At 37.1% G+C, this 18,519-nt stretch overlaps 2 protein-coding genes across 4 annotated transcripts; one reads left to right on the top strand and one right to left on the bottom strand.

The window, feature by feature from the left end:
• Positions 1-1,493: 1,493 nt before the first annotated feature.
• LOC132092701 (uncharacterized) lies at positions 1,494-8,558 on the bottom strand. Of its 2 annotated transcripts, none has more exons than XM_059499052.1 (21): positions 8,417-8,558; positions 8,289-8,341; positions 8,116-8,208; positions 6,764-6,897; positions 6,480-6,620; positions 6,180-6,239; positions 5,442-5,609; positions 5,272-5,368; positions 4,970-5,187; positions 4,744-4,894; positions 4,456-4,664; positions 4,253-4,370; positions 3,737-3,939; positions 3,498-3,612; positions 3,249-3,418; positions 3,079-3,173; positions 2,726-2,856; positions 2,362-2,551; positions 2,128-2,290; positions 1,891-2,002; positions 1,494-1,821 (listed from the first exon to the last, which is right to left on the bottom strand). In XM_059499052.1, the coding sequence occupies exons 1-21, from the start codon at positions 8,434-8,436 to the stop codon at positions 1,751-1,753; spliced, it is 2,712 nt and encodes a 903-aa protein (XP_059355035.1). In that variant the 5' UTR covers positions 8,437-8,558; the 3' UTR covers positions 1,494-1,750. The 2 variants fall into 2 exon arrangements, with proteins under 2 accessions (XP_059355035.1, XP_059355036.1); XM_059499053.1 differs by having other exon boundaries at positions 6,764-6,888; positions 8,417-8,557.
• A 2,617-nt stretch (positions 8,559-11,175) lies between these two features.
• LOC132092699 (potassium voltage-gated channel subfamily S member 3-like) lies at positions 11,176-15,502 on the top strand. Of its 2 annotated transcripts, none has more exons than XM_059499049.1 (2): positions 11,176-12,167; positions 15,091-15,502. In XM_059499049.1, the coding sequence occupies exons 1-2, from the start codon at positions 11,202-11,204 to the stop codon at positions 15,094-15,096; spliced, it is 972 nt and encodes a 323-aa protein (XP_059355032.1). In that variant the 5' UTR covers positions 11,176-11,201; the 3' UTR covers positions 15,097-15,502. The 2 variants fall into 2 exon arrangements, with proteins under 2 accessions (XP_059355032.1, XP_059355033.1); XM_059499050.1 differs by lacking the exon at positions 15,091-15,502 and having other exon boundaries at positions 11,176-11,821; positions 11,890-12,022.
• The last annotated feature ends 3,017 nt before the right edge of the window (positions 15,503-18,519 follow it).

Here is an 18,519-nt window from a genome sequence, read left to right as displayed (position 1 = left end):
TTGCATAAAAATGGCTTCACAGGCAAGGATATTGTGGCTACTAAGATTGCACCTAAATTAACAATTTATAGGATCATCAAGAACTTCAAGGAAAGAGGTTCAATTCTTGTAAAGAAGGCTTCAGAGCGTCCAAGAAAGTCCAGCAAGCGCCAGGATCATCTCCTAAAGAGGATTCAGCTGCGGGATCAGAGTGCCACCAGTGCAGAGCTTGCTCAGGAATGGCAGCAGGCAGGTGTGAGCGCATCTGCAAGCACAGTGAGGCGAAGACTTTTGGAAGATGGCCTGGTGTCAAGAAGGGCAGCAAAGAAGCCACTTCTCTCCAAAAAAAAAACATCAGGGACAGATTGATCTTCTGCAGAAAGTATAGTGAATGGACTGCTGAGGACTGGGGCAAAGTCATATTCTCAGATGAAGTCCCTTTCCGATTGTTTGGGGCATCTGGAAAAAGGCTTGTCCGGAGAAGAAATGGTGCGCGCTACCATCAGTCCTGTGTCATGCCAACAGTAAAGCATCCGGACACCATTCATGTGTGGGGTTGCTTCTCATCCAAGGGAGTGGGCTCACTCACAATTCTGCCCACAAACACAGCCATGAATAAAGAATGGTACCAAAACACCCTCCAACAGCAACTTCTTCCAACAATAGTTTGGTGAAGAACAATGCATTTTCCAGCACGATGGAGCACCAAGGCAAAAGTGATAACTAAGTGGCTCGGGGACCAGAATGTTGAAATTTTGGGTCCATGGCCTGGAAACTCCCCAGATCTTAATCCCATTGAGAACTTGTCAATCCTCAAGAGGCGGGTGGACAAACAAAAACCCACTAATTCTGACAAACTCCAAGAAGTGATTATGAAAGAATGGGTTGCTATCAGTCAGGATTTGGCCCAGAAGTTGATTGAGAGCATGCCCAGTCGAATTGCAGAGGTCCTGAAAAAGAAGGGCCAACACTGCAAATACTGACTCTTTGCATAAATGTCATGTAATTGTCCATAAAAGCCATTGAAACGTATTAAGTGCTTGTAATTATATTTCAGTACATCACAGAAACAACTGAAACAAAAGATCTAAAAGCAGTTTAGCAGCAAACTTTTTGAAAACTAATATTTACGTAATTCTCAAAACTTTTGGCCACGACTGTATATAAAATACACTCTTTACTCTTAATACGTGTATTTTGAAAACGTTAACCTTAGTGAAAATATTTATACATGAAAACACATTACAATATGAACTGCCCCATGCTATGTTTTACTGAACAGTACTGTACATAAAAAAAAAAAAAAAAAAAGTCAATTTCTTGTGCAGCACAGCTTCCTGTTATTAGTAACAAAACAATATTGCCATGATGAGAACCTACTTGCCTCTTCCTACTTGGGTTTAGTCTGAAGGAACAGTTATAAAAATCACTCATTCACACTAGCTTCTCTGAAAAGTTTAGTTCATTTTAGATTATGAATCACAAATGATAAATATGAAATTCAGCCAAAGATCTGTGGAATCAACGATTTTCACCATTTATTTTACATCAGTTTTGACATACATGGTCCAGGAAAAACACTACATTTATACATTAAATTGCTTTCAACAGTCACATGTACCAATGATTACATTCTCAATATGTGGTATGTGTTCAGAATTTGAGGATAAAATTCCACTCAAAACCAGAAATCTCCTTGCACAGATGCCTTCAGAAGTAATTAATAAAGTACATTTCCTATGATGACTTCTGAAATCTAAAACTTACAGGTTTATATCAACAGAATGGGACCTATAGACAGATGCTGCAGAGCTTCCTCTGAAAAGCTTGTACTTCGGCGAACTGTAGAAAAAGTAAGACCAGTCAGAGATGAGAAACTGCACTTTCACCCGATTCAATTGAAATGGTTACCTCGATTTGAGCTGCTACCAATCGGATTTGGAGTAGCCTCACACTGTTTGTAACAACGCCCATCAGCAGTGTTCTCGGCGTGACAAATAGCGACATCACAATGAACAAATACCTAAATGTGCATCGTAAAATAACTGTTTAATGGTTATCAGTTCAATCCACCTGAAAAGAACACTGCAAACATCAGACTCTTAAAGAATTTGTATCAATATAAATTTTGGAAACTTTTCAACTTACCCTTCTGGCCAAGGTACCATTCTCACTTTTAGAGCTCTCTTCAGCCTCTGAGAAAGTAAATGTTTTGACCTCAAATCTTTTGACGTGATCTGGGATGTCCACTCTCTCATCTGCGACAACAGGGAGGATGACGGTCTGTTCGGGATCTTTAGGACTGGCACATCTGGTTGAGGTGAAAAATGAGAACCTTCAAGTAGAAATGCTCCACATACGCTTGCAATGCTTCATACATACCCATCAACTATTAAATCCCATCTAGGTTTGGATTCCTTGTCCTCAGTGAGTGTTGCCCAACAGTTTTCCAGGACTACTGCTAACCTGGAGTCCCTGGTTTGGTTCATACCCACCTCAAAATAGAGAGGCTGTTTCAGAAACTTTAAAACTGGGTAGTCACCATCATGATAGAAGAGCCGGTAAACCATATCTTGGGGACGAAAGAAAAAAAAAAACCCTTGCATTATAACATTGTTCAGACTGACTTGCATTTGTCTTACACTAGTTAATATCTTGTGGATGATTCATAATTGCATGTTATTCCATAAAACATAACACTGGACAAAGAAAAAAAAAATTGCAAAGCTAAAAGGAGTTTACATACCTTTAGAAAGCCTCAGGCTAACAGCAAGTTCACCCTTCCCAACATCTGCATATGGTTCGTTAAACTGTGAAACAGTGTTGAAGATCATGCTTTGTGTAGCGTTTGCGATATAAATGCAGGACACCATGAACCTGTTTGAAATGATCAGTTTCAATAGAAATAGTAACAAATTCATTAACATGCAAAGGCATTTTTGTACTTCAAAAAAAGTGCATGATGTCATTTAAAGTCATTAGTTAGCAACCAAGTTTACACCAATACTTTAATAAAAGAAACTGCAAAATGGGCAATGGGTTTAAGTGGGCAAACCTTACTGATTAATGAAGTGTTAAAGAAAAGAAAAAAATCCTAACCTGTATTCTGCCTCAGGTTTTTCAGAGATCTTTGGCAAAGGTTCATCTTTCTTCCAGGTGACTTCATTCTCATATATCATGGTATACCCAACAAACTGAACAAACAGTATGTGAATCACCTTCACATATACAGTAGTAGTACAAATGTTTGATGTGTATGTCTTCATTACCTTTCGTGTGGTTCCACAACTGCTGACATTAAAGTGGAAATAAGCAAAGTAGTCTTCAGTGTCGTAGGGTTTGCAGGCCGGGTCTCTTAGAGAGAGTTCACCGGGAAGAAGATGCGGTACTGATTCCAGTTTGGGAATTATCGCAGTAATCGTTCCATTAGGAAAACACTCTGGCACAACAACAAAAACTCACAATCATAAAATAGCAACAAGAAATTATCAGGACAGTGATGCAAAATACAAACAAACCTGACATTTTTACAAAAAAGGGGCAGGCAAGAGAGAACTCTCTGAAACTCCAGTTATTCATGGAATCATAAACTTCCACATCAAGTCTTCCCAGGACTCCAGCCAACTGAACAGACTTGAAAATTAAAAGGGTATAAAAACAGTTAGGGGAATTAAGATGGTAGCCAATTGTCCATACTGTGGTAAGCATCACTAATTACTAGCGCAACCTAGGAAATCTGAAAAAAATAAAAGAATACCTCAAAGGCCACAAACGGGGATAGGAATGGCACAATGATGTCAAAATGGGTCTCATTTAAATTATGCTGATATTGCTGTAAAATTGTATCATTCAGCTCCATTTGTCCCAGTTTGATCTTTATTTGGGAACTTGGGGTGGTACCATATTTGACATAAATGTTGAAGTAGTCCTCATTGCAACTTCCTTCTGCTTGTGGAAGGACTGCAGAAAAAAGGTATACAAAGTTAAATATCAAAATGTCTCAGTTATGCACAATTCTACTTCTAGAGATCTGCCTCAGTGCAGAGTTTACTGCAGTTCTCCAGTCAATGGAGCCACAAACCAAAAAAAAAAGCCAACCATTGGACCATGCTAATTATTGCAATACTGCAACAATATTATATTTATACCTGGATCACACAAGCCGGTCAAAGCTTGACCGCTTGGCACAAAGGGAGATCTCCAGGAGCAGCACTTTGCTCTGCTCTTGTAGCCAACATGCACAGTTATCCAAAATCACTCTAAAAGGTCTTACCAGTGTCAGCTAAAGAAACTTCTAGAGCTATGGAGTGTGCAAATGCTGCATGTTCAGGCATGATGGCGAAACCAAAGATAAGAGGAAGTGTGTAGGTTGTTACATCAAGGCGAAAATTCTGCATTACAGATGAAACCATTTTAAGACAGGGCAAACCATACAAGCTGGGATAAAAGCTACATAAACCGAAGTTTAAAGCATACCTTTATTTGGACTCGAGGATCAGAGAAGGGAACCCGGAGAGTAAAGGCTTTGGTGTTGTTGGAAAAAGTGTGCTCTTGCAGGAGAATGCCTTTTTTGATGATCTCCGAGACAGTGAGCAATTCAGAGACAAAGGTGATATTCAGCAGTTCCACATCAGGCAGGAAGTAACCAAGCAATATATCAAAAACCTTCTGGTTGGGGTTAGTGTCTGAGTACATAAAAACAATTATCTTAAAAAAAAAATGTACAATTAAATAAAGCCTTTCCATCCTAAATGCAACACTCACAGTCTATAACTTGGAGCTGCCATGATGTCAAAGGGGTGGTGATGGGGAACAAGACCTTATACGAGGTCTTATCCAGGCCTTCCTTCCACAGTAGCTCAAGCATTGGTTCTATGTAGTAACTGACATGGTACTGCTCACTAAGAACATGACTCTGCAATTATAATAAAAAGTGTTATCTTTCATCATTATCTTCAAGTTAAATACAAAACATAGCTGAAAACTCAACCTTGTAGTATCCATCAGCAGCCCCAATGGGAATCCCAACAATGATATGGGAATCTGTGATGGTCATGACATAGTTACGGCTGCCCATCTCTTCAGGTGTGAACCTTCTACCATTAACGCCCAAGTGCACCTCCAGGATTTCAACTTCCGATGATACCAAAGGAGTTATGTGCAGAGGAACATGCCAATAAATCATCTGACCCTCAACAGAAGCTCCATCTTAAGTCAAATCAGAGCACAATATGAGTTGTGGAACTGAGTTGTGGAGTTGTGGTGAAAATAAGTGTGTGAATGAAGGCTCACTGATTGGACAGGCAGCTGCCGACTCCACTATAGTCATGATCCAGCGGTCTCGGAACAAAACCACTGATTTGAACACCATCATATCAACATTGTCGACCTAACAAGAAAAAAATACTTCAGGCACTAGAGAGAAATGAATGCATTGTGATAGCACATTAAACGGTTCATACATTTTGGATAAAGGTTTCAGCCATGTTGAACGGGCTTCTCATAACCAGTCGTGTAGGAGAAGTGGAGACACTGTAGCCCATCGTTTGTAGGGTGTCTTTACGAAAAGCCTTCTCTCCAGGGGTGTACAGTAGGATTTTCCAAAGTTGCAAATTAGGTGCAACACTGGGCTGTTAAAGAGGAACAATGTAAATTTTTCTGTATCAAATATAATCATGAATAAAGAGGTAAGCTTGCAAATGCTAGGGTAGTTGCCATGACATTACTATACAGTTGCTAATAGATTTAGTATTGTGAAGTGCTCGTAGTGCATTCTTATACAGGTCCTAGGGAGTTTTTAGTAGTTGATAGGCCAAAACAGGATCCCACCTTCAGTCTATAACTGCATTTGGAATTGCCTGACATCTGAGAAGGTACTACATTTTATAAAGAACTTTGGGATCATTAAAAAAAATCTATACTCAAATACTGGTATTAGTAGTTAAACATCCAGGTATTTCTCTCAAACATTTTCACAAATCACAAGGGAATAATACTACATTGTTTGCAAGTATGCAGATTTAGATGCATTGTATTGGATCTTTAAAAGCTTGTTTTCAAGTGTGATTGTTTATAAAAGTAGCAGCACATGCCTCTTTAAAAACACAAATTAAGATGGGATTTATTTAGTATAAATTGTGCTGGACACCATTAAGAGTTATGCATGCCGAAGCACCAATAAAATAAATTTTTATACATACCCACGCTTTTACTGGTTCTTTTACCATCTTGACTTCTGGTAACGCATTCCTTACAGATACCTGACAGAACACAAACAGGCATGCACAGGCCAGTAGCAATATAACACTTCATCTCCATTGGCACATTAGAACACTAGTCTTCAGTTATTATCCAATTAGATAAGCATTTTCTTTCAAAATGAACAGCCATCAATCCTATAAAGTACCCTGCTGCTATTGGTCAAACTTAAAGTAATCTCTACATTTAAAGTGAAAAAAAAAATTAGCTACATTCAAAAGAAAATAAGAGAAGTTACTTGCCTCCATGTAGTTTGTCTCACACAAAATCTCTCTTGAAACCATGGTGTGACTGCAGGACTTGGACACTTCAAGGACTTTCTCAGATAGTGTGGGGATTTCATACAGTTTAAACTGCATGGCTACTTTAAACTCCTTGTCACCCTATTCAAAATGGTTGGGTATGTGTAATAAGAAATAAAAATAAAAAAAATCCTTTCCCCTCCTTAACACCCACATCATATTTTAACTATAGCTACAGAACTAGAGATGGTTAAAGAAATGCTTAATTTATAAAAGACACAAACCTGGTTCTCTGCAAAACAACTCTGTTGGGAAGCTGACACGATCAAATTCCCCCAAGGATCCGATTTCTGTGTATAGCCACACTGAGCCGCCAGGTGAGGTGTGAGAAAGACTGTATGGGTGTTATCTGAAACACCCCAATGTGATCTCATGAGAATACGTGTGTATTTTTAAGTTAAATGTGGTTCTACCACATGTAGCCTATATTTACTTACGTTTTCATGCACATAAAAACGTACAACTTTGACGTATTTAAAGCAGTAAAACGTACAAATACTTACGTGTTAGCAGCTAAAAAAACGTAAATAATCTAACGTAAAGTGTGAATGTATACGAATTCCCATGTATTAATATTAAAATCGTGGCTTTAATGATTTAAATCTTTTGTATTTAATAGTCATATCAATAAATGTTTTTATTGAATTTATTTAACGCGGTTTACTCATCTACTTAATTAATAGGAAACAACATTTCTGTGCATGCTGCAAACTCATTTCGGGGGATTACATAATGTTAAACGAGACTACAATTTGAAACCTTAAAATGAATACAATTTATGTTATTGTTTAACCATTTTGTAATATTTTGCTGTGCGATTTTCTCCTATCCAATGACTGACTGCGCCAGTACCTTCACGGAGAGAAGACAGATTCATAATTTCACGGATTAATAAATTAAATTCTGCTCTGTACCCAATAAAAACTATTACCTCCAGAGAGTACTGCGACTGGAACTCATTATCATTTGAACTACTTTTGGTACCACTTTTGATATTTTCGCAAAAAATAAATGATCAACGTTACATTTGTGTGTCGGTTATTTGTTCATTTATAACAGTAACGTTATGTATTTTTAAGAAATGGTTATGGGTAGGTTTAGGGGTAGGTGTAGGATTAACGTTAGTGGCTCAAAATAACGTTTTAATGTTATATTTTTACTAAAATTGTGTTTCATTATGTTTTATTCTTTTAACATTCTGTATAAAATGGGTAGGTTTAGGTTCGGGTGGGGTATAGGGATCTTACATTTATCAAAAAAATTATAAAAATGGAAAAATATACATAAAAAAAAAAATCAGATACGCATTGAAAAGCAGCTTCATGAGCAAATTTCTATGGATAACTGACTGGTCTGAGAACACGTTCTATCTGTACGTATTTGAGGTTGTTTTTACGTAAATTTAGATACGTATCGAACCTTTAATTACGTCCAGATAATACGTAAACGACACTGTAAATACGTAAAGGCCATAGACTGTATAAGGCACATATGTACGTTTTGATAGAGGAGGTCTGAATTGATTCTTGGGTGTATTAAACTCCTTGGCACACGAACAAATGGATAATTAACTTACTGACTGCATACACCTCTAAAGGACTTCCTGCTCTCAAAGAACCGGGGAGGATAAACTGTACTCTATTTCCATGACATTCAGCTTGGATTCCATCTGCAATCAAGAAAGGTGTCCATTAAGTAATGAATTACATGACTTGACACAAAATAGTTTAAACCAATAGCATGGCTTACCTTCAGAGGTATCAGCATGGATGCATATTACAGTGACCATTACCCATAAAGCCCTACAAGTATCATACATAAATCAACACATCTCCTGATGAATTCAAACGCACACATTTCCATAGCCTAAGACATACCATATTTCAAAGCATCCCATTATTTGAAATCTTTGTTAATGTATATCAGAAACCATCAACTGTGTGTTCTACATAAAAGCGCGACCTGAAGACAGGTGATTAATGAACTGTGTCTCGTGCGCGTTCCGTCTGATTGCACATTATTGCGCACAGGTGAGGAACATAAACACCTCGCGCAGCTTCCTGCGCTCGACGACGTGACTCCGCCCAACTAGGTGTGTATGTAGTCTACCTGGATTTTAAGGTTAACATAAACTGTTACTATCATGTATTATTGATTAAGTGACTGTTTCTTTGGAGTATTGCGTCAGTACGGAAAGGCGCAAATGAGCCGTGTGGGTAGGTGATATTTAGTTGAATTTATGTTCGCTCTAAGTTTTCTCTCTGCCGTTTTTTTTTATTCTGATGTCTGATTGTAGTAATGACTCATAGAAAACACTGGGGTTAGATGTCACGTTGGCTGTATTTTAAAAATGAATTTCAAAGGACTCTAATAACTGAATGCGTTTGAGTCATAAATTCTTGGTTTCTCTAGTCGAGTGTTTCAAACGTCTAGGAGGCATATTTGGACAATTCATGTGAACTCTGTCTTGCAAACTAAAATTAGATTCATTATGTTTTCGCTATGGCTTTGGGGTAAAGTGAACAATAAGTCTGCGATAGAATCTATTCAGGCAAGATTAAACTATAGAATGAACTGTGTTCTCGAGACAAAGTGTATATACATATATATCAGATTTTAATTAATTTTACGTGTTGTCATTATCACTGTATATTCTTTGCTGTTTCGTTAATTGTTTTAGATACTTTTTAACTGCTGAAAAGCCACATAGCCTACTGATTATTTAAAAGCCTTTATTTATTTACCCTTTGTTTCATAATTACAAAAATGTATCATATTCTTAATTCAGTGTCAATAAAAAGTGTCTCCACATGACTTTAAGGTAACCCAGAATATTAAACATAAGCAGTGAACGTTGTCAAATATTTCTAACAAATGTGGTGTTATATTATTTTTGAATAATACCTGTCTACATGTAGAACTACAGAATAAATAAGGTCACATGTTTAATCTGTAATTGTAGTAGGCTCAGAAGATAAACACTCTGATGTTGTTAAGTTTCAGCCTATGTTGTCTGAGAGGGTCTGTTTACAGCAATGACAGTACCATGTTGAAAAAACCCCCAGCATATATTGGTTAGGTATGTTTTGAAGATTGCAAGCTGGTTTAAGATGGTCATGTGCTGGCTTAAGCAATTGGCACCTGCTCAGAACCAGATGATAACCAGCTCAGGACCATCCTAAACCAGCTGCCCTGCTTCAAAACATACCTATAGTAAATGCCGTTTTTCTTTTTTCAACAGGGTATAGTTTGTTAGAGACCATCTGTCTAAATATCCTGGATGTTATATATAATTAAAATGAGTCTGATATATAATACTCTACAATAATTCAATTAATCTGAAAAGGTTTCCATATTGAAAAAAAAAACCCACTATATTAAATCAGAATTTCATGGCACACAAATGGCACCATTACCTGAAGATGACCCATTACATAAAAGTAATGAAGATGAAGATGACCCATTACTATGTATTCATTACATAAAACTTTTAACATGTTTGCAAGCTTAAAATAAAATACCACCAAATTGAAATGCATTGTTTCTTTAATCTCAAATGTAATGTTAGCTTATTGGCAACTTTTTTTTTTTTTTTTTGCTACCTCAACACTGCATTTAGAAATGTGTATTATATAATTTGTGTGGTTTTCCCAACACAGTCTCATGGCAATTCATAACATTTTGGCAAATTGGTGGATTTTGTATCTCATTCATATTTATATGATGTGCTTATGCTTCACTGTTATGTTTAACGCTTTAACTGTCACCCCGTCCCGTATACGGGACGCCTACAATTACTTCTCTATATTACAATTAAATCTAATCTTGACAAACTATATATCGTTGGAAAGGTCTAAGACTCCCAAATATACATTTTACCAATGTTTTTTGTAAAAAATTATGTAGGAAAAGTAATAGATTAAATTATGACAAGAGTACACCCTCAAAAATCTTTTTGACCTTTGTTTAAAAAAAAAAAAAGACTTCTTTGTTGCATTTTTCTCTATCACATTTTAGAAATCATGGATTATATAATTTCAGAAATTATATATCAACTATAAACTTAATCTCAAAATTCATCCTTTAAAACCCATTTTAAAATCAGACATTGCATTTCCATATAAATGGTCAGACCGTTCTCATCCCAAGGCGTCATATACTGACCCTTTTGACATTTCGTCAACATCCTACGCACATGGCACCCTCTAGGGTCAATATTAGAAGCAGATAAAAATGGGCCAGAAGGCGCCTCCTAGCGGTCTAACCCTAACCCTAACCCTAACCTTAACCCATAATCTGTGTCTCATATTGACGCTAGAGGGTGCCATATGCGTAGGATGTTGACGAAATGTCAAGAGTGTCAGTATATGACGCCTTGGGATGAGAATGCGTCAAAATGGTACATCAATATGTTACAAATCTTTTTCATTCATGAATTAAAAAAAATTTAAGTTTGGGGTGGACCTTCATGCTTACAAGATTTCACACTGTTTATGTCATACAAAATTGCCACTGTGTATAATAGCTGTGTTCCTATGAGATTAGGTTGTTTTTTTCCATTATTTGTAATTATTTTTAAACATTCTAAACTTTAAGGCACTGGTATTTTAAATGTCCTGTGATGTGACATAATATTTGCAGAATCAATGAATCAGTACCACCATGATGTATGGGCAAGTTCTCCACCATCAAGGCAGAGAGGAAGATCTTATTAACCTCAATGTTGGAGGCATCCAGCACAAGGTGGAGCGCTGCGTTCTGCTCCGGTTCCCCAACACACGTGTGGGTCAGTTAGTCCAGTGCTGCAGCGATGCCGCCATCTTGGAACTCTGTGATGACTACATCCCCGCTGAGCAGGAATATTACTTCGACAGAAGCCCGCAAGTCTTCCACTGTGTTCTGAACTTCTACCGTACAGGACACTTTCATGCTTTGGAGGAGCTGTGTGTGTTTTGCTTCAGTCAGGAGATCGAATACTGGGGCATTGGTGAACTGGATCTGGAAGCCTGCTGTCTTGATCGGTTCCTTGAGCGCAAACACAACCGGGAGCAGAACGCGTGTGGCAGGTCTAGTAAAGCCACGTCGTCTGGAGAGATCTCGGTTGTGGGGAGTGACCTGTGGAGGTTTGAGGGCATGTGGTGTTCAGATGCTCGAAAGTTCATGTGGCAAACTCTTGAAGATCCCAATCACTCCAAGTGTTCCAAAGGTGTAGCTGCGGTTTCAATCCTGGTCATTTTGACCTCCATTGTGGCCATGTGTATTCACAGTATGCCAGAATTCAGGTATGCAACTGACAGCGAACATTCTGTTCTGGACTCTCTGGAGCTCATCTGTAACATTTTCTTCTCAGTGGAATTTGTTCTGCGAGTTGTAGCAGCACCTCACCCATGGACGTTTTTGGGAAACCCTCTGAACATGATTGACTTGGCTTCTGTCTTACCTTTCTATGTGACGCTGGCTTTTGAAAGTTTGAGCGAAGGGGATGGGGAGGAAAACCAAAGTCTGTTCAACATGGGGAAAGTGGTTCAGGTTCTCCGGTTAATGAGGGCCTTTAGGGTCCTAAAGCTTGCTCGACATTCAGAAGGGGTGAGAGCTTTTGGAGAAACTCTAAAGAATTGCCAATCCGAGGTGGGTTTGCTCATTCTTTTCATTACTGTTGGAATATCATTCTTCTCGACTTTTATCTACTACACTGAAAAGGAAGACGCTTCATCCAAACTGTCTTCTATTCCTGTTTGTTGGTGGTGGGCCATTATTTCAATGACTACGGTGGGCTATGGGGATGTATATCCACAGACAGCAGCTGGGAGGATTGTAGCTACACTTTGCATTCTCTGTGGGTTACTTGTGGTTTCTTTTCCCATCACCATAATCATGAACAACTTTTCTAAGTACTTTGAGAAAAATACACCTAAGAGGTGCCTTTCAGAAGCTAAAACATAGGAAAATGTCAACCGTTTCCCTGAGGTTTAAAATGTTGGTTTGCTTTTAGCAATCTAAACATCAGAAACATTTTGTGGTTGTTTCAAAGTCTTTTTTTTTTTTTTTTTTACATTATTTGCTTTGATTAAAAATAAAACCATCCAACATCGTTGTGTACAATACTGTTTTTGTTTTTTACATTGTCGGATGTTTGGAAGAAGTACAGTAACTGACCTAGAAGACCTGACCTATCAGCCAACATATAGTCAAGTCAAATTGCATATTTAGAACAAATGAAAAAGAGCAGCACAAAAGTATTTATTTTCTTCAAAAAAAGTTTAATAGTAGTTCTATGTACAACAAATGGTCATACTTAATATTCAATTATTCAAAGAGGCAGATTGATCAAATCTGAAATTAGTCAAAATACTAAAGCAAAACTAAAACAGAGAAGGACCAAACCCTTTATAAAATCCTAATCTGCAAAAAGAAAATTCATATTTAGATATGAATATGACTAAATAAATTAAAAATAAAAAAGTAAATGAATTGTACAAATACCAAACTATTTTTAAAATGCCAAAACAACTAACAGCAATGAAACATCAAATCATACAATCATTTTTCACGATCCTGCATGCTGTCATAGCTTTATAAAACAATCTTAACAAAGTTCAGTTAAACATGGCTTAGAGCAAAGAGAAAAAAAAATTGGCATATATTCATCAATATATGTATTTTAAATAAATAATGTATATTTGGCATTAGATTCATCCTTATTATTGACATATTAAATGATTCAAAACAAGTTTGAAGCCAAACCACTCTGAAAAACTCACTGTTAATAGCCCATTTATGAGAGGTCTCACTTTTTCAAACCACATTACAGCAGATGTGCTGAAAAAAAGAAAAGAAAAGAAAAACCCTCCCCTTGATAAATTAGTCATAAGATACTAAGACCAAAGTATTTTCATACTGGGATCACGGTTATCCTTTGAGACTAAAAACTGAATGCACAGCAAAACTGCCTGAAATCCCACCTCACGCTCTGAAAAGTCAATTGAGCACCTCAGACAGACCTCAACACCCTGCTTTGTCAAAGATTTAGATTTTTCAGAGCATTATAGATGTAAAGAATCCTTATTTTCACATAGTCTACCAAAGCAAGGATGTCTAGTTGTGTCTGTGATCCTTTAATGAAACCCTTCAGGTTATTGCTGATGAGGCAGTGAAACATCTTTACTTAAGATCTACAGCTGAACAATCATTCAGCTGCCTATAATATTGTGATTTCTTTACAGAGAAGCCTTGAATAGGTGGACAACTGACAAATGAAAAGGGAGGGCGGGGTAGAGAACAACTGGCAAAGGGTATAATGTTTAATTTTGTAACTATAAGCCATTACATGTATATTTAAAAGATAATCATGCCGTTTGGAGGGCGGACAATGAGGCCTATACACTACTGGACATATTGTTTCTGTGTAAGTGTGAGTGTATGCATGTTGATTGTCCTGTCAAAACCAAACCATGTCTATATGAATCCAACACACCTCTATGACAAAAGCACCAGTTTTAACCTCTCAAATGTCTTGGTGTATTTTTAAACAGCGGTTTACATCGTTTCACATTTTCAGTAAAAGCAATAAAAGCATTGTTCATAGAACAACAGCCGTCTTTGCATTATGGAGGAACTGACCCTCAAAGAGGAGAATCGTAAACTAACAAAACCTATTAAAGGGCTTCCCTGCAGTATGTCAGTAAACTGAAAGTGGCAGCGCAACTTTGTATTTTTTTGTAAGGATGTAATGCATTTGCAATGCAGCTTTACTGTATATCTGTGCACCCACCGGCCACAACTTTATAAAATGTATTTTATAGGTGAGAAATATCCTCAGGGGAAGTAGTGAATAAATAAACTGTGACCATGTTGAAAAGAGCAGTGTTGCTGGTCACCAACATGTTGTGGTTTAGATGCAGTGAATGTTCCTTCTTAACTAGCTTAACCAGGAGGACTGTACTGCCCTATAAATGCAGATGCAGTGACTACAACAACTGAGAAACAACTTAATTGATTCATTCATGATTCATTCATCCTTGAATATGCATAATTAAGCTAAATTGAATAGATCGAAGTTGGTCGCTACTCAATTTTGACAATTTTGCCTTTGTAGTCCAACCTAGGTCAACCAGCATCACTAAACAGATCACGTGTTGACTAGTATTTCTGCTGATGAATAGCCACCAGCTAGACCAGCATCATACAAGCTCTAATTTGTCTTTTCAACAGGGTTGCAAGGCATATTTTGTTATTCCTCAATAAAATATCACAAAATTGGGTAAAACATAGCTTCTGTGAATAAGTGTCTCTTCTGAAAGTCAGACTAGAGCTGCTGCATAGTAGAAAGGCATGAGAAATCACTTTGTTTGCCTTGAACTGATCGCAGAGAGACTTTACTAGCACTAGTGTAGTGTCCTGCCATTAATACCACACACTAAGAGGTAATGACACCATGTGCCTGCCATGTATTTATACACTATTGCACATTCTGGCAAGTCTGGTAGAGTGTGTAAGCAAGCGAGAGCTGGACACTGGCATTTAGTCCAATACTGTGTTTTGTGTTTTGTAGAGATGAATGATGTGAAGCCCTCATGTGTTCATCATAATGGAGCACAGATAGTGATCAAATCTGAAGTTATCTGCGTTTAACGCTTTCTTCAGTCTCAAAGTGCGGTCACACTAACCCCATTTGAGATGAATGCAATGCTGCAATGAATGTGGGCAACAAGATATGATGTCACATAGTTATTCATACATACAAATACATTTGTAATCGACCCAGGCTCGCTGGAAAAATTAGTCTGTGGTGACATTTCTGCAAAATGATATAATTCTCCTTCAATTCATGACTCTTTTAAAGTGAATTGTTCTGTGAGTGATGCTAAAAGTATGTTTTGTTTTAACCAAAACAGATGAACGTGAGTCTGGCAACATTTCATTACACTGCTTGTTGTACATATTGTGGGAGATCGGAAATTAAATGTCAGGTGAGTGTCACTAAAAGGTTAATGCTCAATCGTGTTTGAAGTTACACCTACATTAACCCAACCGATAGAGTATCAAGTTAAATATACAGGGTGTGCTTTTGAGCATATTCATTACCTCAGAAAAGCCATAAAGTACATAACGAGCTGGTTATGTGAAATGTTATAGGAGTTTTGCAAAAATGTAGATAGGCACGTTTTTCCAATGAGCATTTGTTGCTTGAAATATCACATGCTATTTAAACTGCAAACTGTGCAGGTTTCTGACTATATTAATCTGAAGATCCAAGTTTACCAACTTTACATTTCACTCACCTGTGCTCATCTTGTGTATGAACATAGTTTACATAGTTTAATGTGACCGCACCTTTAGACTTCCATATCGAAAAAAAAACCTCTAATAGCGGTCAATAATTTTCCAACATCACTATCACACAGTTCTGATCAAATACAGAACCCAAATTGTCACACAATACAAAAGATGAAAATTATATTCTAAGCAAAAAAAAAAAAAAAGATTCACCGATTATGCATCTGTTTTAAATTTTTTGAGCCCCTACATGATCAGATGATCTGAAATGCATGACAAAAAATATTACTGCAGGGTTTCGCCAGCCTTCGACCATAAGCAATATTTTCTCTGCATAAGATGTAACTCATGCAAATCATTTTAAGTCCCCATCACTGATTATAAGGCACCTATGGATGTTTCCACCTTTTATAATCGCCAATATCTGCTAGATCTCTTCTAAAGAACAAAACAAAATAAAAATAGACAGACACATGACATGTGTCGGGTGATGGCACTCTACAACTATTGACATGTACACAAGTAGCGATACACCTATGCCACAACTTATCATCACCTCCTGAACACTTTATTCTGTGACAATATCTTTTAAATCAGAGAGGGAAGTTTCTATGAAAAAGGGACCTACTCTAGTTGTAAAGTTAGACTACAATATGTAAATCATTCAGAAAGACGTCTGTCCTGTGGGTTATCATATTTCAGCTGTTATATATTCATATAAAATGTGCAATATGACATCAATGTTCGTATTTAGCAGCAGTTGGTACCATGTCAATGTCTTCCCACTGGGTGACTTACAGTTGCCTTGCAAGGAAACGCAACAAGCCGTGAAGAAGAACCTCGAGCACAACATTTCTGCATCCACCTTTCATGAGATTAGACTATTTGGACTAATTAGAAAGCGCTGATAATTTCTTTATGTGGCACTTTTAATACATTGAGACAAGAATACTGCGCCACTACAGCCTGTAAAAGCACAGCGTTACACACTCAACATCTCTCACTTCAGCCTTATTATTCCACAACACTGTTTCTTAAAGGGATATTTCACCCTAAAATATAATTTACTCATAAGATATTTTTCAGAAAGTCCAGGTTCCTTTTGTCCTTGCAGTGAGGTATTGTGACCTGAACTGTCAAGCTCTAAAAAGGACTCTGCAAGGCTGCCAGGGTAAAGAAAATAGCTTAAAGGCCAGGGATTTATATGCCGCTTTCTGACGCCTTATGAATGTTAGCAGCAGTTATGCTAAGAGGATAGACAGTACCGCTAGCAACGCAGCAAACAGACATCTCTAGATAGTTAGGCCTGGAACCAGGGGGTAAAATCCTGCAGTAACAGCTGTGGACAGTTAAAATTCATCATTGTGCCAGTAAAAATAATTAATAACTGCTGTTAAATAACTGTTGCATTTACAAATATAAGGTACTGAATCTAATGCTGCTCATTTATTATTTAGTCCACAGACAAGGTAATAAAGAACCTAAAGCCAAATTAGAAATAAAAAAGTGAATTATTGCCACCCAACCTAAAATATGGTACTTGAATTCAACAATTCCTCATAGAGACCCATATTGCACACCTGGGTTTCTGATATCTCAAAAGTGACAAGGCAGATGGACACATTTTTGTGCAAATGCTGGACCGAAAAGTGTGATATACAAAAAGCATAACTGTCTACCCTAAAATAAATATACTTCTTTTCAACAAACCAGTGACCATAAATATGATAATCCGAGATGCATTGAGACACTGTTAAACCTCCCATTAAAAAGTCCACAGGTGGTTTATAGTGCTGTGCAGAAAAGAGAGGAGGGGGCTTCTACATTTTAGAGTATAAAGCAGCACCATTTACAGTAATATTATTAAAGTTTCTTTTGCACCTTTATATGTCACAGACTACCTTGAGTGGTGAACACTGAGGAAGATTAGTGTTGTAAATACTTCTGTAAATGTTTTTGTGTAAAACTGGTGGTCAGTCAATGAAAGTAAAGCTATGACTGAATGATATCAAGGCCTTTTTGGAATAAATTAACTTTAAACCTTAGTCATCGAAATAAAAGGATTATTTTTTTTATTTTTTTTTTACTTGCAGTTAAGTCAAGAACTAGATTTAATCTGTTAAAGTCTAAAAGCAAAACCTTCATGCGAATCCCCCACTATGACAACATCATGAGGATCAAGATCAACATTTCCGTTGGAAATACAAATGTGGATCATTTAATAAGAAGTAGAACTGCTTTGTACAACCTTTTAAGGAGTAAAGATTTAGCAAACTTATCTTAAATCAATCTTAAATTTGCAACTTCATACTAAGTCAAGTTTAGAGTCATTTTAGTTTTCTGTTCGTGTGAATGATGCTGTGGATGAAGTGACATTAGTTTTGTGCCAGTGCTATAGAATACAGTTTCTGAAAGGAATGTAAACTGTGCCTATGCTGAGGGCTAAACTTTGGCTTTGTTCAGACAGGCAGCAAAAATCTGATTTATTTATTAATCAATTTTTTTTTTTTTTTTTTTGGAGTCTGATGTTTCCAAACTACATCCATATGTGGTCTGAAATCAGTTTAAAATCTTTTGGAATTCATCTGAACAGTCTAGTTTTTAGTCATTCCGTATGTCTCTTTATTCTTTTTATTTCTCCCTCATATAATTAATTATGACATTTGATGGAGCCGCTAAAGGGACATGTTTTTGGAAAAAATAT

The sequence above is a fragment of the Carassius carassius genome, chromosome 18 (genome assembly GCF_963082965.1).
Source record: "Carassius carassius chromosome 18, fCarCar2.1, whole genome shotgun sequence".
Lineage (NCBI taxonomy): Eukaryota > Metazoa > Chordata > Actinopteri > Cypriniformes > Cyprinidae > Carassius > Carassius carassius.
This window is presented reverse-complemented; position numbering and strand designations above follow the sequence as displayed.